General features: G+C 41.3%; 1 protein-coding gene across 2 annotated transcripts in view; it reads right to left on the reverse strand.

The window, feature by feature from the left end:
• IFT172 (intraflagellar transport 172) overlaps nucleotides 1-26,032 on the reverse strand; it is a 413,076-nt gene that overhangs the window by 363,342 nt on the left and 23,702 nt on the right. For both annotated transcript variants that reach the window (XM_033936511.1, XM_033936510.1), the window contains exons 4-8: nucleotides 20,911-20,950; nucleotides 20,531-20,596; nucleotides 18,031-18,110; nucleotides 17,378-17,465; nucleotides 4,700-4,914 (exon numbers count right to left, since the gene is read on the reverse strand). In XM_033936511.1, coding sequence (XP_033792402.1) covers nucleotides 4,700-4,914; nucleotides 17,378-17,465; nucleotides 18,031-18,110; nucleotides 20,531-20,596; nucleotides 20,911-20,950 — 489 coding nt within the window. The remainder of the gene's footprint in view (nucleotides 1-4,699; nucleotides 4,915-17,377; nucleotides 17,466-18,030; nucleotides 18,111-20,530; nucleotides 20,597-20,910; nucleotides 20,951-26,032) is intronic.

Raw genomic sequence — 26,032 nt, forward strand, 5'->3', positions numbered from 1 at the left:
CGGTAGCCTTGACATATGATACTATTTTATTTGGCACAACTATGAGAGCAAGAAGTCAAATTTCGGCAAGCAACAACAAATTACTGTTTATTTTAACTGGAATAGCAATACAGCAAATAACATATAATTGGAAAAAACATGACATGTTAAATTACAATTTCTGGTGGAATTCTGTATGCCATATATACAAAATGGAACTCACCATTGCAACACAAACAGGCTATGTGAGTAAATTTCAAAAAGTCTGGGGACCGTTAACAGATTTCTGTAATGAATGATTAACTTTTCCCATGATAAGATATTTGAATAGAGGGGAATGGGGTGGGATTTTATTTCTGATTATTACATACTATATCAATATTTGAATGAATTTACAATAAAGTTGATTCTATGTATTATTGATTGGGAGGGAGGGAGGGGTGGGGGATTATTATATTCAATAAGAATTATATAAATTTAGATTTCTTGCATAATATTATAACTTTATATAATATTAATTTTCTAAAGAAATGTTAAATTTGTTGTTAATATATGAGTTAATCAAGTGTGTATATTCAAGTTTCTAATGAGCTTATTTGGAACACTTGTTGTAACATAAGAAAAAGAATAAAGATTTAAAAAAAAAAAAATATTCATTTATATTATATTATACAATATACATTCTATTAATATATCAAAAAATCATCCCTCCCACCAGTGTTCCCGCTAAGCTGCGCTGGCGTGCACTGGCGCACAAAATATTACATCGCAGCGCACAAGTTTCACGTCACAGCGCACACTCGAGCGGAGGTGAGAGGAAGCGGCGGCGGTCTGCCCTGATCGCCTAAGATGCAGCAGCGGCGGCTCCTTTCATGATCCCCGTAAATTACGGGGATGCCGCTGCTGCTGCATCTTAGGCGATCAGGGCAGACCGCCGCCGCTTCCTCTCACCTCCGCTCGAGTGTGCGCTGTGACGTGAAACTTGTGCGCTGCGATGTAATATTTTGTGCGCCAGCGCACGCCAGCGCAGCTTAGCGGGAACACTGCCTCCCACCCATCTCTATCCCCTCATTTTAATTATCTTATGAAGGGAAAATGATTACTACTCATTACAAAAGTCTGTTAATGGTCCCCAAACATCTCAAAATTTACCAAAATATCCTCTCTGTGTGGTTAACGTTCTTTCCATTTTATAAATATGACATACAGAACTCCACCAAAAACTCTAATTTAATCTACTCTGATTTTTCCAATTGAATGTAATATGTTGAATGGCAATTCCAGTCAGAATAAGTAGAAGCGTGGAGGGGCATAATCGAAAGGGACGTCTAAGTCCGTTTACGTCCATATCGCAAGTCGTCCAAAGTTAAAAAGAGCCTAAGACACATTTTCGAAAGATACGTCCAACTTTTTTTTACTTTCGAAAATCGTCTAATTATATGTCCTGCCGATCTGACCGTCCAAGCCACTAAATCGTCTATCTTTATACCACATTTCTGTCCAACATTCCGTCCAAGTCCAGTACAAACGAGGCAGGTTTGATGAGGCTTGGAGTGGAAGCTGTGGAAGACGGAAGAGTTTCAGATGAAGTCGAGGGCAAGGCACACTTCAAAGACGAGAGTTCCAGCGAAGACTCCATGCTGAAGAGCTGCTCCCACAGAATACAACGACGCTTAAAAGCACGAGACTTAAGTGTTGAGCAAGGCCGGCACGATTTCAGGAGATGTTGAGGCCCAAGACATTGAAGACAGCGTCGATGAGGGTCCGTGAGGGAAATCGCGCGCTGGCACTTGGAACACTTTTTAAAACCGGTTGCAGGCCGGGACATAGGCCGAAAAAGAGCCGCCGCAAGATCGAAGCTGTGGGGCTGCGGCCGCGAGGCCTGCCCGGTTGAACGGACGGAAGAAAATATATATATATATTTTTTTTTTTAAAGAAAAAAAACAGCGATTCGTGACAAAAATAACACAAAACCGCGGTCGTAGAGAAGTCACAAGTGGAATTACTTCACACAGAGAGTCAAAGACGGACTTCTCGGCTCCGCAGAAAAGTAAGAACTGAGGAGACGCGCCCTGCGCTGGGGGGGAAGGCACTCGCGCATGCGCGGTGCAGGCGACTCGAAACTTCGAGTTTCTTCAAGCAAATCTGCTTGTGAGGCGTCCGCATCAAGGCTCCGTCGGATGACGTCACCCACTTGTGAGAATACCTGCCTGCTTGTCCTGGGATAACTTCCTCTCTGTCGTCAGAATTGACGTCGGAGGTGAAGTCTTCTGAGTCCGGCACTTGTACGCGCCTGGCCTGGCTCAGGGAGGCAGGAAAAAAAAGATTGCAAAGGCAACACGATCGACTCACATTGCCTTTGAGATCTACTGGTCGATCACGCTCAATCATTTGGTATCCTGTCCTGACCTGAGGAAAGGGGTTTAGTCCCCAAAAAACTGTCTTATTTCCATTTCCTATTTATAAACTTTAATCAATAGATACAATACTACTTGATTCTACATAAAGCAACAAAAAAATTTTTTCTACCTTTTGTCGTTTCTGCTTTAATCATCTTCTCTTCACTCTCTTCTTTTTGTTCAGCATTTGTCCTCGCTCCCTTCCATGCAACATCTGTCCTCTCTTTGCCCCTTCCACCCAGCCTCTGCCCTCTATCTACCCCTTCCATCTACTGTCCACCCTCTCTGTGCCCCTTGCATCCACTGTCCACCCTCTCTGCCCTTTCCAACCAGTGTCCACCCGCTCTCTGTTCCATATGGCATCTTCCCTCTTTCTATGTCCCTTCAATAGACTATATCCTGTGTCCTTTCTCTCCTTTGTACATGATTCATTTCAGCTTCACCCCCTCCCCTGTGCTCTAGCATCTCTCTCTTCTCCTTTCCTTCCCACTCCACCCCATGGTCTGGCATCTCTATCTCCTTCCCTTCTCTCCCCCCATGCCCTGGGATCTCCATTCTCCCCCTCCCCCCATATGTGCTGACATATCTCCCCCCTCCATGGTCTGGTAGCTCCTTTCCTTTCCCTCCCATGGTCTTGGCATCTCTTGCCTTGCCTCTCCTCTCCCTTCCCTGGTCTTCCTTCTCCCCTCTCTCTCCCCAATTGGGTGCTGCTGCAGCACCACTTCTCTTCCCCTCCCCAATTGGGTGCAGCAGCAGCTCTTCTCTTCCCCCCCAATTGGGTGCACCAGCTTTTCTTTTCCCCCTCCCCCAAAAAATTGGGTGGAGCAGCAGCAACATTTCTCTTCCCCCTCCCCTCCCCCATTCGGTGCAGCAGCATTTCTCTTCCCCCTCCCTCCCAATTGGGTGCAGCAGCATGTCTCCCCCCCACAGGGGGCAACAGCATTTCTTTTCCCCCTCCCCCCATTGGGTACAGCAGCAGCATCATCAGCACTTCTCTTCTCCCCCCCTCAATTGGGTACAGCAGAAGCAGCAGCATTTCTCTTCACCCTCCCCCCATTGGGTATAGCAGCAGCAGCAGCAGCATCATTTCTCTTCCCCCTCCCCCTCTAATTGGGTACAGCAGCATTTTTCCTCCCATTCATCCCCGCCCCCTCCCCCACGGTCTCACACACCCGGCAGATTCGCTACAGACAAAGGCAAGTTGCAAGTTTCCCTTCGTCGCTGACCTATCTCCCAAAGGTCAGCGACAGAAGGAAGCTTACAACTTGCTGCTCTTGCTTACTTCGGGCCTTTCTCGTTCCCGGGTCCTGCCTTCGCGGAAACAGAAAATAGGCAGGACCCGGCAGTGAGAAAGGCCTGAAGTAAGCAAGAGCAAGTAAGCTTCCCTCCTTGGCTGGCCTATCTCCCGCATGCTCCGGGGCTCTAAAGGTACCACTGTCCGTGTCGGCTTCTCTTCCCTACCCCCCAGACGTAACTTCCGGTTTCAGAGGGAAGAGAAGGAAAGCCAGGTTCAAGTTGCTTGCTGGGTTTTGTTTTGTTTAGTCAGGCGGGAGTCTTTCAGCAGCTCTTCAGCTGCGCGTTAAGCAGTGGCGGCAGCAGGATTTATGGCAGGTGACAGCTGGGCGGGCATCTAAATTTGCTGAGTGGAACACCCAGCTAAAAAGCGCTGGGGAGAACACTGCAATAGATTAATAAATGATCTAAAGTCCCAGCTTTGAGATGACAATGCCAACATCTATTAGACTTAGAGCTATCTAATTTTTGTAAACGAACGGGGGTCCAGAAAGCTCTATGTAAAAGAAAAAACCAAGTTTGTCTCATAGATGCAGACACTGTACATCTCATCCTCCAAAACCAAATTCATGTCCATTGAGACGCAGTAATTTGATGCTTGATCTCAATGCTCCAAATGTCCCAAAGACCAGTTTTTGGTTTTTTATTTACAAATCCAGATATTAATTTATACCACTGTGCAGCCTGGTGTCCCAGGAAATCTACCTGAAAGCATAAGAATTCCATTCAGGGAACCCCATCTTTTATTTTTTAAGAGAGTTTTGAATTCTGAGAGGATCAGGTAGGATACCCTCCAGCCTACTAGAGATTTCTCTGGCCTCATCCTGTGCCCAAAAAAAAAAAAAAAGACTATTTTGTAGGCCCAAGCTTGGACCTTGACACCATGTGAACTTAGTCCGGAGCCTGAATTACTGGTAAGATTCTTCTGGGGCCAGAGTTATATAAATATGCATATTCCTTTGTCATATCTTCCCCTTTCAGGCCTTAGAAACAGTTTTGTAGCTTTTACAGATTTTCTACAACACTACCTGTCATAACTTCCAATCACCACAGATTGTCCACTAGGACTAGTGGCTGCTGCAGTGAACTCTTTCTCTGAAGGATCACGACTGTAATCAAAAGCCTGGATCACTTGACCTTCCTTTCCATAAGCCACAATCTTCTTGTCACAGCCTGCTGCCACAATGCTGTTGGAAGCCCAGGCCAAGGCATAAGGTGGACAGGGATGCGTCAGGAGTTTACCCTAAAATCGACCCAAACAGAACCATTGAGAAACCCATCTTATTAGGACAAACAGTTCACAAACTATGAAACCACAGCTCTTTCATTGATCTACAAATCTAACTTACAATCATACCAAAGCTGGAAAGTCTAATACATAAACCACATGCAGCTAATTATTAATGAACAGAACATATAAGCAAGGCTTGTACAGCTCACAGACAAGAGCTCAGCCTGCCAACCTCATTATCTTGGCCTACAGAAGCTCCCTGAAATCCTCTGATAGGATCCCTGCTTCTATGCCACGACTAGTCTAACAGGGAGCTTGAACCACACTGTGACGAAAGTTGAGGTTGTTCCCATGATATCAAGTCTCATGAGACTTAATACTGCGAGACCAACCTTAACTTCCAGTACAGCATGTCTCAACCTTGCCGTGAAACAAGTAGAGACAGAGAAGCAGGGATCCCACTGGAGGACTTCACGGGCCTTCTACAGACCACTTGCAGCAGGGAAGCAGAGAGCCTGAGGCATAGCAAGGATCCATCAAAACATCTTTCGAGCATCATAGCAGGGAAACAAGGATTCATTCAAGCAATTAGGTGAAGGAAATGAGACAGGATGAAGTAGGGGGGGTTACATATGAGAGGAGATGGGAAGGAGAGAAAGAGGAAAAAAAAGAATGACAGAGAAAATCAGTTGGATAAAGGCAAATGGAGACAGAAGTGTAAGCAAAAAAAAAAAAAAAGCTAGGACTGTGGGAGGGGGAAGAAGAGGGTCACAGGAACAGAAGATAGCATGGGAGTTACATGGGAGTTTCACTTTGAAACTGCCATTGACATTACTTAGATAGTGGGAAACCATGGCATAATCATAGGGAGAGAGAGGGACCATGGAGGAAGCCCTCCCACTTGAGCTCAGGGCCCCTTCTTCAAACCTGCGCTGCACCCAGGGATGCCAAAGCTCCACCAGTCAAAGAAATGCTCTATTGAGTTGATCCCCTCTTCCTAGTACTGCTGCAGTAACCCAAAAGTGCTTCCTGGATTACTACAGCAGCACCAGGAGGAGGGAAGCAGCTTGGCAGGGCATTTCTTTGGCTGGTGGGGCTTTGCCATCCCTACCAGCAAAGATACTAATTTTAATGCAAGGGAGGGGATAAAGGGAATATGTTGCCCCCCACCCACCTTGGGTTCGTCTCTGAGCCCTCTCAAAACCAGAGGGCTGGCAATACCTCTGGTGGGGAACCTAAAGGTGCCTTGTATAAGAGACTCACAAACTTCTCAGCCTGCAGAGCTGCTGCCTCTTCTCCCTCCTGTTCTATCATCCCTGGATTCATGCTAATAAGTAATCAAGGAGCAGAGACCATGACTCTCTACAGCTCATAATGCTTCCTGTGCTGGACCCATTTATGTCAGCTGCAGTATTGTTTTGCTTTATTATTTTGGGCAACTGAAGCCCCGAGAGAAATGAACTTTAAACTGGAATGCAACACAATGGAAATGATTGCTTAACCCAAGTGACAGTGAGGATTGAACTGTACCAGAATTATCACTGGGTTTAAACCTGATATTCTTTTGTTTTTTCTTGTGATTGGTGTAGATTGACAAAGTCTAACCACTATTTTGAACTGAATCCAGAATATATCAAGTTTTTTTTTTCACCAACCAAATCAAAGGCACCTAAAATCTTTCCTGCGGTCCGCGCCGGGTCTTTCGCTAGCTGAGGGCTTGGCCAGGCCACAATGTGCAGAGGGCCTCTAGATGTGGCCCTGAGTTTGGAGACTTCCAAAACCTGGACAAACTACCGGGTTTTGAAAATCCCTCCAGGCACCCGAACAGTCCTCTAAAAAGAAAACATGGCTGGGTTTTCCCAGATGTTTAGTAACCCTATACTGAATGGCAGGTGGGAGGTAATACAGCATAGAATAACATGGGAGGGGGCATAATAGAGAAAGAGACAGTATTTTTGTGCTTGGCACATGTCTTGGCACTCCAAATTTTATGAAATATTAAATGTGACCTCAATTTAAAAAAAGAAGATTGAACAAGGGGACTGCTTTAGTATAACCCACTGTTTCAAGACTCATATGCGTTTTGCACTAGAACGGAAGATTAGGTTCTTACCTCAATTATCTTCTTTCTAGTAGAAAGGCATACGAGTCTTGAACCAGTGGATTATTCACCCCTAATCACAAGTTGTGTAGAAGGCATCATGTAAATTTTTTTTAGATCCACTTCCTGTATCTCTGGGCTGTGCTGCAGCTCCTCAGTTCGTACCAAAGTGCTATAAGATGAGAAATAAAAAGAAGGGGCATGGGGAACTTCCTGACAAAGTCAAATTTGCTCTGCTTTTAACAACTACAATCAAAGACACCAATGTCAATAGGAACATAACAAAATAAAGTGTAATAGAACTATCTACTTATATGAGTGCAACCGGCACTACCACTTATGTAGTTATCAGAGTCTTTCATTTGTCTTTTGCAATAGAGAGTTATCTCATCATTCTTTAGATCTGTTGAACAGGAGAAAGACCAGCACCTGGAATACATACCTGTCTGAGACAGTAAGTAGGCTAAATGAAATCTGAGAGGACAGGTCTTCAAGACTCATATGCCTTTCTACTAAAAAGAAGATTATCGAGGTAAGAACCTAATCTTCCTTTCTAGTACAAAAGGCATACGAGTCTTGAACCAGTGGGATATACTAAAGCAGTCCCCTGCGTCTAGGGCGGGGAAGATGAGCCTGCTGCTAGCACTGAGGACCCAAAAGCAGCATAGTCATGCCACTACATCCATCCTGTAAAGTTTCATGAAATTATGGAGGGTGGACCACACAGCCACCCTACAAAGCAGGTGGTACTGCCTGGGACTCCACCCACGAGGAAGCCACACTTCTCATAGAGTATGCTTTCAAAGAAATCAGTGGTTTATTGCCACCCAATGTACCCTGAAGAAATAGCCATGCAAATAGATCTTGAAACGGAAGTCTTAGAAGCCTGCTTCCCCAGGCAGCTAGGATTCGTTATTACAAAAAGATGATCTGAGAGACAAAAATCATTCCCATCAAGGTAACAGAGAAGAACTCTCCCAACATCCAGCAACACCAAAATGTTGTTCTTTTTCTTCAAACCCAAGGCAGGGATTACAGGCAGTTGGACTTCCTGATTTAAGTGGAAGGTCGAGACCACTCTTAGCAGAAAGGAAGGTACTGTGAACAGTGAGATGCCAGCTTCCATAAATCCAAAGGTTCTCTGCACGATAGAGCCTCCAGCTCTGACACCCTTCTTGTTGATGCTATAGCAACTAGAAAAACCATCTTGATTGTAAGATCTATTAGTGATGACTCTTGTTAAGGCTTGTACAGGTTCTTACTGAGGGCATACAAAACAATGTTAATATTCCACATCAGGAACGGCTGTCGCTCCAGAGGATGCAGCTACAACACGCCCTTCAAAAATTTGGTTACATCAGAATGAGAGGCCAAAAAAACTTTCTCCACTCAAGCCCTAAAGCACAAGAGGCCTGCGACTTGTACTTTAAGGGAACCAACTGCCAGACCCTTCGCAAGACCATCTTGAAGGATCGCCAGGACCACTGACATCAGAACCTTAAGAGCTTCACATTCTGCTTAGCACACCAGCGCTGAAACAATTTCCAAGCCTTAGCAAAGGCTGCAACAATTGCCGGTTTCTTAGATCTTAGGAGAATAGCTATGACCACCTCCAAGTAGCCCTTCCATGCTAAGGCCATGCACTCAAGAGTCATGCTGTAAGCCCAAAGCATTCCAGATCCTCCAGAACTATTGGTTCCTGCGAGAGAAGCATTGGATGAATGGCAATTTGAAACATTTGTCCCTCTGTAGCCGAAATAGATCCGAGTACCATGGCTGATGCTGACAATCTGCAGCAACTAGGATTACCAACCCCAGGTAGGTTGCTATTCTGCAAATAACCTATCCTACCATGAGCCACATACAACAGACCTTCCTCTGGCCAAGGTTGTATTAGGGTGTCCATGCTGGTGCTTCTAGCCTTAAATCTTCAGCTGAAGAACTGAGAGACTTTTTTGTTGGCTGCCGACATCATCAGATCAAACGTTGGACATCCAGAGCAACTCACAACGCTATCAAAGGCCTTCTGGGATGACCACTCCCCCAGGTCCAGGACCTACTGGCTGAGATAGTCAGCCTGCACACTGTCCACTCCCACTACATGTGTGGTTGATAGAGCCTGCAGGCCTCCTTTCTCAACGGGGCACTCTTGGTGCCTCCCTGCCTGTTGATGTATGCCACAGTTGTGGCATTATCTGAGAACATTCTGACTGCTCACAGCTCAGATCTATTGATGGACCATTTCCTCTGAGAGGGTAACCATTGGACCTTACCTGGATGACCCTCGTAATGACCTCTCCAGCCATAAGACTGCCATCTGTTGTCAGGATTACCAAGGAGGATATTCAGAGTCTCGAGCCTCCAACACAAACTTTGGCGTGCCTTCACCGTTCAGAACAACGGCATCCAGAGAAAATCCATCTGTGGAGACCAGCGGGACAAAAGTGCATCCTGGAGTGGGATTAGATGAACTTTCAGCCACAGAACCACTTGTAGGATCACTATCTTCAACCCCAGCACATAAAGGTAATGCCAGGTCATAGAAGCAGGCTTTGCCAGTATCTCCACAATCTGGCATCTTATATTCAATTTGCACAGATCTGGAAGGAAGACACAGTCTTCTGTCACGTTAAAGCAGATCCCTAAGTATTCTAGGGATTGTGTCAGTTCCAGGAGGCTCTTTTGAAAATTGATAATTCACCCCAGGTCCTGCAGGATTTGGACAACTTGCACCACTGCTTTCTTGCCGTCGGCCTTGAATGGAGCTTGGATCAGCCAATTGTCCAAGTATGGATGCACCTGGATCTCCACCTTGCAGAGGTATGCTGCTGCAACAACAACCATCACCTTGGTAAAGGTGTGAAGTGCCATTGCCAGATGGAGCCAAGACACATAGTACCAAGAACTGGCAAGGTCTCTTCAACACATGGAACGTCAGGGACTTCCTGTGATCTGGAAATATGGGAATATGCAAGGAAGCCTCTGTCAAATCCAGGAAGGCTGGCAATTCCCCCAGCGCCACTGAGGTTATGACCAAACACACTCCATTCAGAAACAGGGCACTTTGAGTGCTGCATTTACCGACTTTGGATCCAGGACTGGCCTTCAGTCTTCCTAGTCTTTCTTGGGTAGGATAAACTATATAGAGTTCCTGCCCAGCCCTATTTTTTTTATTTTTAAAAAAAATGTATTTACTTTAAATATTTATATATCACTTATAGCCTAAGTGGTTGACATTCAGGTTGTCAACCTAGCATTGCTAGCAATCAGCATTTTGGTTGCCTTAACCAATGTCAGCAAAGGCCTATGGGACATTATATCAATCTGACTCTAGAATGTTGATGCAGATAGACCCTAAGTGCTCTTGCACAGAATTCACATACATTAATCATTCAGCCAGACTGGATTGTTTATCAAGAAGATAGGCTATTTGAATAGAAAAAAAGAAACCAAAGATTAATCCCATCTACCATGCCTGCAAATATCACACCTTCCTTATCAATTAAACTAACCATTGTTTCAAACAGTTTACAAATTATAAACAGAAAGATACTGGGAAATACAATAGTTTCTATATTCAGAATAAGATTCCAAGCTATAAAAGCCTCCTCTCTGCAACACATCTTTCTCTCTCTCTCTCTCTGGAACATCACCCCTCACCCCCCTTTCTCTCTCTCTCTTTCTTTGTCCTCACACTCTCTCATTCACAAGAACACAGAAGCAGTCTCTGTATTCACTCTGTATTTGTAAAACTTATGTGTCTTTCTAAAGATTGTCTTTCTGTATTTCTATATTATATTCTTTATGCAATCACTTCTGGCTGTACTTGTTATTTGATTCTACTTCCTGGTGAATCTTCTGTGAGGGTATTGAACTCGGGACCATGGATTGTAAGGCCACTTCAACCATAACCCCTCCAAACCTTACATTTTGGGGGCTCGTCCAACCTTATAATGTCAAGCATTTTTTCCCTTTCAGTCCTGGTGGGTTACATTCTACCTAATGTACCTGAGGCAATGGGGGATTAAGTGATTTGCCCGGGGTCGCAAGGAGCAGCATGGGGTTTGAACCCACAACCTCAGGGATTTATCGGTCGGTATGGTTTCTACAGCTTGAATATTCAAGAGCCATTCTACATGCGCTTGGACTTTGACAATAGGTCCAGCAGAGGATGAAAAAATTTGAGCCTGTAGCCCCACTGGACCAAGCAAATTCTTGTCCAGGACTCTCAGTTAGCCGATAACCGTCTTTTTATCTGCAGCAGGTCGGTAACTGGCCTGGCATCATTGGGACTTCTTGGGAGCTTCTGCAGGTCGAGAACCTGAGGGCTGAGCTCGCCTGAAACCTCCAAAACTCTGTCAAGAGCCATAATACTATCTATAAACAGAGGACTACACTGAGGGCCAATAAAACCATCAAGAACCATGAAAATTACATCAACCGTCCTGCCAGAGACATGTGGTCTACTATCTGGTGAAGACTTAGGATGACGATCCACCATACTGTCCTTAGATCATTCAGCCCTTTGCCAAAGAACATTGACCTTTGAAAGGTAGCCTGCTCAGCATAGCCTTGGAAGCAGAATCTCTCATCCATTGCCTAATCCAGAGCATTCTACAGGCAGAGATGGAATAAGCAGAGACCTTGCTCACAACTCTAAACACATTGTATAGAGCACTGTTCTTCAACCGCTGGTCCCCAAAAAAATCTTGCCGGTCCATGAAAGATTCGGGTCCCCGCTGCAAAAAAAAGGTGCCAGCGTCAGCTGACATGCAACTTCCTGTTGCTGTCGCTATGCCGGGACTCCTGCCTTCCACTGCCAGGACTCCCGCCGCATATGCCTCCTGCTTGTCTCCGCACCCCCAGACCAGCAACGGCAGCTCTGTGTGCTTTTAACTTCAGCACACAGATGCCCCTAAGCAGTAGTTTAGCCATGGTTTCAGGAGGCAGCCTCGGGGCCTTTGGTAGGCCGGTCCACATCGCATCATCGAAGCGGGCCAGCCTACCAAAGGCCCCGAGGCTGCATCATGAAATCATGGCTAAACTACAGCTTAAAGGCAGCTGTGTGCTGAAGTTAAAAGCACACATCGCTGCCACTAGCCTAAAGAGAGGAAACATTTGTTGGAGAGGGAAGGGAGAAGGGGTACTCCAGGACGAGGAAGGGGGTACTGCTTGACAGGGGAGAAGGGGAAGGGAAGAGAGTTACTGTTGGATAAGGGTAGGAGGAAAGGGAGAAGGTGTACTGCTGGACAGGGGAGAAGGAAAACTGGAAGGAAACAGCTGGCAGGGAGATTAGAGGAGGGGAAGGAGTCAGGATGGAATGGAGAGATCAGATAAGGGAAAAGGGAGAGACAGAGGAGTGAGAAAGTAGAGAGAGATTGATGCTGGGAAGGGGGTCAGAAGAGAAATAAGGAGAGAGGGACAAAGATGCTAAATCTGGTGTAGGAGAGATAAAAATGAAGAGAGCAGAATGAATCATATAAAAAGGAGAGAGGGGGCACAGGCTGGATGGAAAGGGGAAAGGGGCATAGAAAGAAGGCAGATACCATATGGAAGGGGGAGAGGGCAGATAGTGGATGGAAGGGGCAGATGCTGGATTGAAGAGACAGAGGGCAGACGCTGGATGGAAGAGAGTGAAATGAAGATGAAAAGCAGAAACCAGAGACAACAAAATGTAGAAAAAAATAATTTTATTTCTATCTTGTGATTAGAATATATCAGATTTGAAATAAGTATCCTGCTAGAGCCGATGTTAGACATAACTGGGGAGTGCAAAGCCCAGGCAGTACTTCTTTAGCTTTCAGCTGGCTTAGGGCTCTCGCTGACCAGGGGGCAGTTGCCCTAGTTGCGCTCCCCTAACACTATTCCTGTCATGCGTGACTGCGGTATTCTGTTAGCATGATATTTGTGTAGCATTCTGTAAAAATTTGGCTTATTCAGTTTTCTTGATAGTAGAGGGTATATATGTGAAGGGGAGGGGAGATGGGGGTTTTGTTGATCCTTGCCCTGTATTATTTGTGTTTATAAAATGACAATTGTACAGAATATTGTTTCTTTTTATACTTTAAAAAAATATGTTCAATATAAAATCATAACTATTTGAGGCTTCTGCAGATGGGATTAGATGGTTTGTGGGACCAAGCTCGCGAGGGCGGCAATGGGTTTTTAAAATTTTAGTCTTAGTAGTTTGCCGGTCCACAAAATAATTATTTTATTTCCGCCGGCCCATAGGTGTAAAAAGGTTGAAGAACACTGGTATAGAGCATTTGCCAAATAATCCAACCCCAAAGTTAGTAACTGGGGGCAGCATCCTCCTGCTCTAATGCAGCCTGACACAATATAGTATGACAGGCAGATGCAACAAAGGAAGCCATTGCTGCCACTTTCAGCCCTGAAGCCAAAGCTTTAAACAGTCGTTTGAGGATCAAATCCACTCTGCAGTCTTGTGCATCCTTCAAAATCGCTGTACCTTCGCTAGGCAGAGAAGTTTGCTTGGTAACTTGTGCTACTAGTGAATCCAACTTAGGCAGGACAAACAGCTGTTGAAAATCTGGACCCAGTGGATAAAACTTTGTCATAGTCCTGATAACCCACAAAGGACCTTCAGCGGTTTCTCCATGCTCTGTTAGCATCATTATAACATTAGGATACAAAGGAAAAAAGGCAGTTTGAGGCTTAGAGCTGTTCATGATAGACTGCTGAGCAGTATAGATCTATTGGAGGACTAGCTTCACAACCTGAAATGATTCTGTGATGACGTCCAGCAAAGCCACTGGCTTAAAAAGGAGGCATACCATCAGATCCTCTCCTTGGTCGGGGCTGCCAAAGACTCCTGACTGTGATCCCCAGCCTGAGACCCTGAATCCTCCAAAAATGAAGGCACTGATTGCGATCCCCAGTCCTCCCAGTCATTCTCTGATTGGACCTCTGATTCCTCCAGGGGAACCTTCAGAGGTGGCACAATGCTCTAAAGGTGCAAACCCTGTGCCCAACAGCTGGTGGGACCCCAGACAGTGTAGACCGAACCTGATGTCAAACATCAGACCAACAAAATCAGGCATAAAGCCCTGAACAGTTTGTCCTAAGATCATCTGCTGGGGCCCAGAAGCATCCACACATCTGTGCTTTGTCGTGTCACTAACTAAGGGCTCTGGAAGGGATTTTTGTCCCAGCATGACATCTGCAACTCCCCTGCCCTAGAGGGACCAGAGGGGGCTAAGCTCATTGTTTTCGCTCCTCTCACGTACCCCACGTTCCTCAGCCAGCCAGTGCAAATCTGGCATGAATCGGGTACAATAGCCTGAGGTGTCCATCTCTATCGATTTTAATAAAAAATCAATACATGGAGTTTTATGTATCAAGCCTTAGAATGGTTTGGTATAGGATCGGGTTTCATTCAAATGATTCAGACATTGTATAGCTCTCCTGGTGCAAGATTATATATTAATAATAATATGTCGGATAGATTTAACTTACTAAGGGGGGTTAGACAAGGATGTCCTCTATCTCCCTTACTTTTTGATGTTGTTCTTGAACCCTTGTTAATTGCAATTAATCAAACTAAGGGAATAAAAGGAATCCCATACTCAAATTGGGAATTTAAACTTTCTGCTTATGCAGATGATATTCTGCTTTATTTGAGGGAACCGGAGACTACCATTCCATGTCTACTTAATCTATTAGAGAAGTTTGGAAAATTTTCTGGATATAAAATTAATTGGAGTAAATCTGAAATTCTTCCGATTAATGTTCATTGTACCAAAGGCTTATTTGATTCATATTCATTTATATGGAAAGAAGAAGGATTAAAATACTTAGGTATTGTTATTAAAAACACAACTGATGACACAGTGAAAGAAAATGAAAAAATTTTATTAAAAAAAATAACAGAAATGTGTGAGCAATGGAATCCTTTACATCTCTCTTGGTGGGGAAGAGTTCAAACAATTAAAATGATGATTTTACCTGTAGTTTGTTATCAAATGAGTATGATACCAATTTTCTTTCAGGGGTCATTTTATAAAAAGTTAAACAATATTCTTACAAAATTTGTTTGGTTTGGTAAAAGACCTAGAATTGCTTTAGTATCTTTGAAAAAAACAATTGTGGAGGGAGGGGTAAATTTTCCAAATTTTTATAGGTATCATCAAGCCTATATTCTAAGACAGGGTATGTATTGGATCCTCCCAGAACTCATGGAAAATGTACTGGATTGGTTATATTTAGAATGGCGGCTCCTGTTTCCATTACATCTAGTACATGTAGTTAGTATAAAATTGCCTAGGAAATATAAAGATAATAGAATATTACTTGATACTTGGAAGACATTAAGATATATTAGTAATTTATCACCAGATCCAATTTCTAAATCATTAAATCAATCCATTTGGGTAAACTCCAAGATTAAAATTGGCAGTTTTAAAATTGTCTGGAAGCAGTGGATAATTGCAGGTATTAGAACTTTGAATGATGTTATATTAGATGGATCATTGCTTAGTTTTTCACAATTGCAACATAATTTTGGCTTAAACAAAACACAATATTTTAAATGGTTGCAATTGAAGCAGGCTATTCAGGTAGGGTTCCCTGAATGGAAAGGTCTTAATACTCAATATAGTTTACAATTCCTCTGCTTTCAGGCGGATTTCTTGGGACATCAAGCCGCAAAATGGTATAAATTATTATATGGATTTTTAAATAAAAAAAAGAAAACTGGCCTTAGGGATATTTGGAGTATTGAGATTGGACAGACAATTTCTGCATCTCAATGGCCACGATTTTGGTCTTGGAGATTAAGGTCTACAAGATCAGCATCTATGAGTCAAACGTGGTTATTTTTGTTACATCGAGTTTTTTGGACCCCTACACGTTTACAAAAGTTAGATAACACTAGATCCAATAGATGCTGGCATTGTAGATTAGAAGTTGGGACGTTAGATCATTTAATTTTTTTCTGTCCCTGTGTAATTGCTTTTTGGAAACTAATTTGGCCCCAAATTAATAAATTATTAGAAAATCATGTTGGACTCTCTTATGACACTATATTATTTGGTACAACAATGAGAGTTCAGAGTCCGATTTCTGCAAATAATAATAAGTTATTATTAATATTGACGGGGGTCGCCATGCAACAGATTACTCAAAATTGGAAAGATTATACTAAGCTAAATTATACCTTCTGGTGGAATTCAGTTTGCCACATATATAAGATGGAAAAGTTGATTGTGTTACAACAAGGAAATTTTCATAATTTTAAAAAAATATGGGGACCATTGATTTCTTATTCTAGTGATCAGACATCTTAAACACATGAATAGTTTATACTTGGATAGGAATGGGATATATGTATAATATTGTCAATTAAGTATTGATCATTGGGGGGGTATTTATTCTTATTCTATAAGACTATATGATTGTAATTTCAAGTGTTTTGTAAAAATTGATTTAATATGTGTATCTTCACTTGATGTACAAGATAAAAATGAATAAAGATTTATAAAAAAAAAAATAAAAAATCAATACATGCTCTGGAGGCAGATTGAGGCTTTTTAAATTAAATTGAGAAATCCAAGATGGTCATGGCGGCAGTGTTTTGGCGCCAAAAGACGGCCCGGGAAAGCTAAATAAAAGCATAAAAATTTCAGGAAAACCCCCAAAAGTTTCCCACAGATCACAATGGTCTATACTCACAGTTATGGTGGTGTTGTGTCTGCTTCAGCTAAAACAGCAGCTGGAATATGGAGAAGACTACTGCCTCAGACAAGCATGTAAAATGATTCCAAATGCTTGTTTCTTCAGGCTGCCAAGTCAGACTAAGGTATAGCCTGAGTTCCCAGACCCCCACAGCTCCTCAAGCATCATCAGAGGGGGGAAACTTAGCTGGCACTCGATAGAGCCCTCAGGATCGACATGGTACCACACAGCCTGTGCTCAAGCTCCGATAATAAACAGGAGTGATCCTTTACACCTGACACAGGCACGTTCATTCACATATTGTTCATTTAATTCACTACAGAGTCATATTTGTACACACAGCATATTTTCTAAGTGTTTATGTAGAGCATTCTGGTCACCTGAAGAGAAGCATTATGGGGTGCTAGCTATTTTACATAAAACATTATTCTATTTAGATTATAAAAAGAAAAAAAAACCGAATGGGAGTTTAGAAACAAGGTGCTAATTTAGTAAAGATACTTCCAAATATCCACTTCATAGGAACTGAAAGAATTGTATGCATCATTGCTGCTTTGGTATTTTACATGTTTATGCATCTTAAAAGAAGGATCAAATAAGAGATTAAATTATTGGGAAATCAGTATTGCTGGTTATAGATAAGTTGTAATTGAGGAAATTACCAAGGAAGCACATTTCTACCTGAGACTCTCCAGATCCTTCATCATCAAAGAAGTAACGCACAATAGTCCCATCTGCGTGGCCTGAAAGGATCCCTTTCCCTGACACACTGATAGAGAAAATATAAATGAGAGGCAAAAAAAGAGACAGAAAATTTAGATAAAAAAGGAAAAGATAGTGAAATAAAATAAAGAAATGAGATGCTTTTAATCATTAAATTATGTTTAAACTCTATATTATTTTCCTTATTTGATTGCACTCTTCCCTCCCTATTGTTTTCTCCATATATGGCTCTCCTCTGTACTTTAAAAATACTGAATTGTAGTTCTGTTCCCTCTTACCTGTTGTATTAGTTGGTCTGTAAGTCTATTTGTCTAATCCATTATTCTAAATTTTAAATTGTATGTCTAAATATATGTTTATATTTTTATCAATTTTGTACCTCAATTAGTAAAACTAAATAAGCGATTCATCATACTCAAATAAAACTTGAAACTTAAGCAAGATGGAGGAGAAGGAAAGGAAACAAGAACATAAGAAAGAATATAGCATAAAGCAAGGAAATAAAGGGGGGATATTAAGATGAACAAATGAAACAGTGGAGACTAAAAAAAGTTAAAAGTGTGAAATGTATATAAAATTCTCTCTCAATTTCATACTAAAACTGTACTTACTTGGATGTTAAAGAAACGACATATGAGTCTGTTCCATAAATGGTTGAAGACTTGTTTGTTTTTGTATTTGCTAAACGAACCTGAGTGAAAAGAAAGACCAGGATGATAACAACCACAAAGCTACAATAAGAAGCTTGTTTCAGGATATAAAACAAATTATGATATAATATAAATTAAATTACGAGAACAAAGACAAACATCTTCCTGCATTACATAACAACATATTAGTAAAGATTTGTTTTTTTGTAAAGATGTGTTTTATTGGAGGCAGAAGCACCCAAGGCACAAATATAAACTCCATTAAACTCTGCCTAGACAGAGGGGTAATGCTATATAAGATTGTTAGGATCTGCCAGACACTGGCAATTTCCTGTGGAAGAAACGATGCAGCTCTTAAAGTGGCTGCAAACTCCCTCACCATATAGCAGTAGGTATTACTGAAAAAGCAAAACTTGATTTTATCCCCTCAGTAATGAGAAAGCAACATGCAATCACCTTATTTTCATTCTCTGCAAGATGAAAGGAGTTAGTGCTGAAGCTAGGAAAAAATTTCAAGTTTCTCAGCTAGACAGTATGTGAGCTGGCTATCTAGCATAGACACCAATATCTGGGAGAATACTGTTTCTTCTCCAGGTTCGGTAATGATTAGATAGCTCTAAGTCTAATAGATGTTGGCACTGTCATCTCGAGGTTGGGACTTTAGATCATCTATTATTTTATTGTCCATTTATAATGACATTCTGGAAATCGATATGGGGCCAAATAAATAAGTTGTTAGAAAATCCGGTGGCCTTAACATATGATACTATTTTATTTGGCATGTCAATGAGAGCGAAAAGTCAGATTTCTTCAAAAAACAATAAGCTTTTGCTTATTTTGACTGGAGTTGCCATTCAATAGATTACATTCAATTGGAAAAATTGGAGCAGATTAAATTACAGTTTTTGGTGGAGAAGCTCACATTCCAACTTCATTTCCCCCCCAGTGAGAGGTTGTAAACTGAAAAAACACCATGAACATCTTCTGTCGCACCAAGCAGCATCATGGGGTAAAGACCTAGAACAATTGCTTTCACCCACTATTTATGAGGAATTTAGGAAACATCTGAAAACACACCTGTTCCTAAAGTATCTAGACAGCTGATCCTCTCTTCTCTCTCCCCTCTATAGCGATTAACTTGTTCTATTGATCACTCTCTCCTCAAAAATGGATTTCCTGTCCTATTAACCCTCTTTCTTCCTCCCCTCTTAAAGTCAATCAATTTGTACCTTTGCTTAATCTTTGTAAACCGCATAGAACTTCACGGTATTGCGGTATATAAGCTGTTATTATTATTATTCTGTTTGTCATCTATATAAAATGGAAAGAACATTAGCCACTCAGAGAGGATATTTTGGTAAATTTCAAGATGTTTGGGGACCATTAACAGATTTTTGTAATGAGTAATAAACATTTTTCCTTAATAAGATAATTGAAATGAGGGGATAGGGATGGGTGGGATAGGTTTCTTTTTTTTTATTCTTTATTCATTTTTAAGCTTTCATCAAGTGTACAAAATTCATATTAACAATATTAAATAGACCACTTGAACATCTTATCAGTATACTTTATAAACATAAAGACAACCCTCCCCCCACCCTCCCTCTAAGCCCATTATTAATTGTAAGATCATAAACCCTCCAATAGAAACCCTCCCCCCTTCCAACACTAAGTAGTGTATAATTAATAGAAAAATGGCATTTAATCATGACAAAAAGATGTTAATGGCTCCCATATTTTTATAAAATTTTTATAATTTCCATTCTGTACTGCCAGTGATCTTTCCATTCTATATAGGTGACACAACGAATTCCACCAGAAATTAAAATTAAGTCTACTGTGGTCTTTCCAGTTATTAGTAATATGTTGGATGGCAACTCCTGTCATGATCAATAAAAGTTTATTGTTACACGATGATATCTGACTCTTTTTCTCATGGACATTCCAAATATCACAGTATCATAAGATAATGCTACATGATTTTCCAATAAACAATTTATTTGATCCCAGATTGAATTCCAAAAGGCTAAGATATGGATACAGTAATATAAAAGATGATCCAAAGCCCCTACATCAAGATTACAATGCCAGCATCTATTAGACAAGGAACTATTTAATTTTTGTAATCTAACTGGGGTCCAAAAAGCTCTATGTAAAAGAAAAAACCAAGTGGTGGGATGGGTTTCTGATATTTTATTAAAATGTGGATTTATAGAAAAGTATATTGTATAATATAATATAAATGAATGATTTTTATGTGATAAGGATGGGAAGGGGGAGGATAAATTTCATGAATTTAAGATGATTATAATAGCAAATCAAGTGATGCTTTTCAATTCAATTGTTATTTCCTGATGCACTTGATGTAAGTTGTAAAATTGAATAAAAAATTAAAAATAAAAAGGTAATGATATTCTATGTCAGTGCCTACCCCTAACACTCAGAACACAATGCTCCTTACCTTTCCTTCAGCAAGGCCAAAGACTATGGCATGCTCAGCCGGCCACAACAAACAGGTAATTGCACTCTGTGCAATGAAAACAAAAGAAAGTCAAAGACAACAGGCTACAGAGACCAAATCAATAAAACCTTAAAACTTAACCTCAAAGGAATAGCAATACACCATTAGTGTGCAGAGTCAAAGTGGGGAATGCACTATATTCCACCACGGTGTTTCTTGAACTTCAATATAAATTTAAGTTAAGCTGGGTCTCGGACTCGGTATTCCACTACACACACAGAAATTGGAACAGGTCACCACTGGAAAAGACAATCCCTCCATACTCAGCCACAGTTAGAAAGGGTGTCATATACAGATACTGGAAGCAGGTTACACATTACCGTCTGGATGAATTTGTTGCAGATGACCTTTTTATCACCCCTGCAAACAAAGAAAAGATTCCAATTTTCTTACTATAGTGTGCAGTACATGTAATTCATTTATCACAAGCTGACAGTATGGCCAGTACAATATAAGACAAGACTCCACAATTACTTGGTAAAATATTCTGTTTTTAAAGTTTCCAAGTTTATTATAATATTTGATTACGGTAATCGCCTATTTCAAATTCTAAGCGATGTACAGTTAAAAATTACAGAATAGAGGGAAACAGACATGACTAACAAAAACTATTATTAAACATAATAAAATTCATTAAATACATACAAGGTCAAACATAAGGTGAGTTTAGAGAAGAAATACAATTAGTTCCAAAAAGAAACAATTAAGGTAAATAACACATTGGGAAAGGGGAAAGACAACTCATTATAATATTATGGAAGAATTAAAGGCATAGGCAATTCATTTAACCCTTGAATGCATCTTTAAAAAGAAAACCCTTAAGTTTGCTCTTAAATTTTTCCAAAACCCTTTCTTCTCTTAAATAAATTGGAAAGGCATTCCAAGCTTGAGAAGCCGTAACTGAGAAGATGGATTGGCGTCGTGTATTAATAACTTTTAAAGAAGGGACGGCCAATAGATGTTGATCATTTGACCTTAGTACTCTAGATGGGATCAAAACTTTATAAATGAATGCTGGGGTTTTAAACATCATGGACTTAAAAGTAAGCAGACATAATCACATAATCACATTCATATGTCTCTGCTATTACCAAATACAAAAAATGTGATGACTACTACCATTGCAATGCAACCTATAATATAATTGGGCAACATCAACTACAGCTCATTCTACGATACATTGACTACATAAAGTGAGCACAACTCAACTTGTTTACTAGCCTTTCTTTCTATGTATCCAAGCCAAGAAACAATTTTTTTTTTAAACCCTACATACGTACTTAGCAGCTAATATACTGCAACTAAGGGTTTCTGCTTGTGACCTGGATTGGTTACTGTTTAATACAGGATGCTGGGCTGGACGGACCATTGGTCTGACCCAGTATAACTATTCCTATGTTCTTAAGGGGTATATTGTGTAACAAATGGGTAATATCAGGTACTTGTAACTTGGATTGGCTTTTGTGAAGACAGGAGACTGAGCTAGATGGACCATTGGTCTAACCCTGCAAGGTTAATCTTGTTTTATGTAAAGAGGCCAATTTCAATTGCAACCTTTCAGTAGAAATAGAGTTAGAGAAGGAAAAACAATGAGTAATAAAATTAAGACTCGGGAGCAAAAACATAAGAAAAATCTGTTTATAAAAATATTTAAGGAAGTAGAAGGGGTGAGATATGAGTTACACAGTTAGGGGACTTGAACAATTGCCTATCGGTTAGCTAGAACAGAATAAAACAAAGTTCCAAATCTGGCATCAAGGAAGCAGATTTTTGACAAAATATGAAAGCACAAATGAAGCAGCAGCAACTTTTAAAAATCAAGGAAGGAGGAGGGAATATAATGATCGATAGTGTAAAAATGAAAAAGGTATTAAAGCTGAAGTTTAATGGGCTGTATACTTAAGGTGACCATACGTCCCATTTTCAACAGGACAATCCCGTTATTGGACCGACCGTCCCATTGTCCTGACCCACCACTTTGGGACGCCGAAATGTCCTGTTATCAGGGACAGCATCCCAAAGCTGTGTGCAGGGACAACGGATCGACGATCACTTCCCCTCACTGCTGCGCTAAAGCCTACCTCCCTCCCTCCAGCACTGATTCAAACAATCCCATTCCCCACCCCACCCCCGGTCTGCCGCAACGGCTGCTTCTTGACACCCAGAAGCCTTCTTCCCGACGTCAATTCTGACATCGGAGAGGAAGTTCCGGGCCAGCAAGGCAGCGATTGGCTGGCCCGGAACTTCCTCTCCGATGTCAGAATTGACGTCGGGAATGCTTCTGGGTGGCAAGAACCAGCAGTTGTGACGGATCCAGGGGGGTTAAATCGGCGTGGCAGAGAGGGAGAGAGGTAGGCAGGCAGGCTTTGGCACCACAAGCAGGTAGGTTTAGGGGAGGGGTGGGACAAAGACTGGAAGATAGTGAGGGGGACATAGGAAGGAGGCACTGAGGGCACTAAGAATATGGGAAGGGGCACTGAAGACATAAGAAGGAGGCACTGAGGGCACTAAGGACATAGGAAGGAGGCACTGAGGGCACTTAGGACATGAGAAAGAGGCACTTAGGGCACTAAGGACATGGGAAGGGGCACTAAGGACATAGAAAGGGGCACTAAGGATATAGGAAGGATGCACTGGGGGCACTAAGAACATAGGAAGGAGGCACTGGGGGCACTAAGGACATAGGAAGGAGGCACTGAGGGCACTTAGGACATGAGAAAGAGGCACTCAGGGCACTTAGGACATGAGAAGGATGCACTAGGGGCACTAAGGACATAGAAAGGGGAACTAAGGATATAGGAAGGAGGTACTGGGGGCACTTAGGACATGAGAAGGAGGCACTAGGGGCACTAAGGACATAGGAAGGGGCACTAAGGACATAGGAAGGAAGGAGGGAGGGAATAGAAAGGGACAACTGTTGGGCCTGAGTGCAGAAAGAAAGGATGCACAGTCAGAAGGAAACGTAACCAGAGACTCATGAAATCACCAGACAGCAAAGATAGGAAATATGATTTTATTTTCAATTTAGTGATCAAAATATGTCAGTTTTGAGAATTTATATCTGCTGTCTATATTTTGCACTATATTTGTCTATTTTTCTATAGTTACTGAGGGTCATTTGCCTTGACATCTTTGAAAACCCCTAAATATAAATGATAATTAATATTTTCTCTGCGTATAGTGTGCTTTGTTTTTTTTAATTTTATGGTTGCCATTATGAATTAATAAGATATTATGTGTACATGAAAAATTAATGAAATAAATTGGGGGGCAGGATTGGGGTGGGGCTAGGGCGGGATTAGGGGTGGGACTGACAACTAATAGATGTCCCATTTTGATGAAAAAATAAATGGTCACATTATGTACACTAGCAAAAAAGGAGGTATAAGAGGGTGAAGTGAGAGATTACTTGGCAAAATGCCTGTTATCATAGCTAGATAGGAAAATAATGAATACTGAGAGACTTAAAATCTTAAAGGAACCCTTAAGGAGAGTAAAGCTTCTGGACTGGATGGCTGACAGTTAAATTTGATTAAAACAATTTAAAGGGATCACAGCAGGTCCCTTACTGAGGATATTTAAAGTTACTGTAGAGAGAGAGAAGATCCCAAAACCAATGAGGATAGCTTGTATTAGTCATCCCAAAGCCAGGTAAGGATGCTAATGTGTTCTTGTACAGGCCCAAATAAATCATTCATCAATGTAGATGCCATGCTTCCAGCAAAGGTATTGGCTAATTGATTGCAGATGGATATTATTAAAATAGAGCATGACGACCAGACAGGATTTATTCCAGAAAGACAGGCAAGTGATAATATTAGAAAACTGTTTAATTTAATCTGGAAGGCAAGGAAGAAAAAAAATATCTTCTACACTATTAGTAGCTGTTACTGAAAAAGCATTCAAAAGAGTGGAGTGAGATTCATGTTTCAAGTACTAAGGAAAGTAGTAGGGTTAGGAAATCATTTCTTTTTTTTTTTTTCTTTTTTTTAATTCATTTTTAATCTTTCAACAAGTGTACAATATAGAACCATACATAATCTTGAAAACATCACTTGTAAATCCATCAAGAAAAACAACATCTCACACAAAAGACAGGTAGATATACTCACACGACATTGTGTTGAAAAAAATCACTCTTTTGAGGAATTTAGGTGCTTTGTATTACATCATATTCCCCTTACAGCTCGTCATGGGGATGTGAAAAGATTGTTATATCAAAGTGAACAGCGGTCTATTTTCTTTTTGAAAACTATCTAATGGACTTAATCAGAAAGTAGAATGGTGTGCCTTCTACTGATGGTGAGATCGTTTGTTCCAGTAAATAAAGTTTTTTGACAGTGACCCCTATGAACCTGGAAGTATAAATTCCAGCGCCATTCTGAGCTGGGTGTGGAAGGAGCAGGAGAGAATGTGATTGACTGGACGCAGCCGTTGTTCGGCGAAACAAGAGCCTTGTTGGTGACATCCAGTTCCTTGTCTTTTTTCAGCGTGAGAAGTACTATAGTAGGAAGATCTACTTGCTGCTGTTGTTGCTATCGTCAGAAGATAAGTGAACTGTTTTGTTCTTTTTCTGGCTCCCTGTGCACAGTGGTGGCTTTGGTCCCGTTTTGAAAAGTTACATTTTGAAACGTGTGGAGTTTTTTTGCCTATGATACAGAGCAGAACTGGCTTAAGAACTCAATGGGTTGCCGTCCGTATATTGTTGATAAGTTGAGGCTTTTTCTCCACCTCTTATAAATGTACTTTCATGGGGTATCTCCACCACTAGGCTAATAACAATTTTTTTGTTGATTGTATTTATATTTTGTTATTGCGATTTGGATTCTTGAGAGACATTGAAATATCTCTATGGCATTACTGTACTGGAGGTGAGTCCTTTTCAAATGAAGGAAAACTCCAGAATAAGAAGGCATAGGATGAAGTTAAGAGGTAGACTCAGGAGCAATCTAAGGAAATTCTTTTTAACTGAAATGGTGGTAGATGCATAGAATAGTCTCCTGGTAGAGATGGTAGAGACAAAGACTGTGTCTGAATTAAGAAAGCATGGGACAGACATGTGAGATCTCTTAGGGAGAGGAGATAGTGGATGATGCAGATGGGCGAGACTGTATAGGTGTAGTGAAGAAGGACTGCAGATCAGAGAAGGATTGCATGTGGGAGTGGTTGGGAAAGGCTGGGAAGCTGAATTGGGAATTGACAGGAAAAGCAGAGAAGGAATTCAGCTTGAAGAGGAAGGCTGAGAGAAAAGCTGGATGGATTGAGAAAGTACCAGCTAATAGCTTAATGTGTGAGAGAGGGAACTGTGTCCACTATATGCATTGTCCTGTGCTTTTGTCATCTCTATTCATTTTATTTTTAATCGCTTTGTTGCTGGCTATGGAAGGCATATAGTAAATACCAAATACACAAAGACTGGAGAGGGCAGGTAATGTGAGAAGG

The sequence above is a fragment of the Geotrypetes seraphini genome, chromosome 3 (genome assembly GCF_902459505.1).
Source record: "Geotrypetes seraphini chromosome 3, aGeoSer1.1, whole genome shotgun sequence".
NCBI lineage: Eukaryota > Metazoa > Chordata > Amphibia > Gymnophiona > Dermophiidae > Geotrypetes > Geotrypetes seraphini.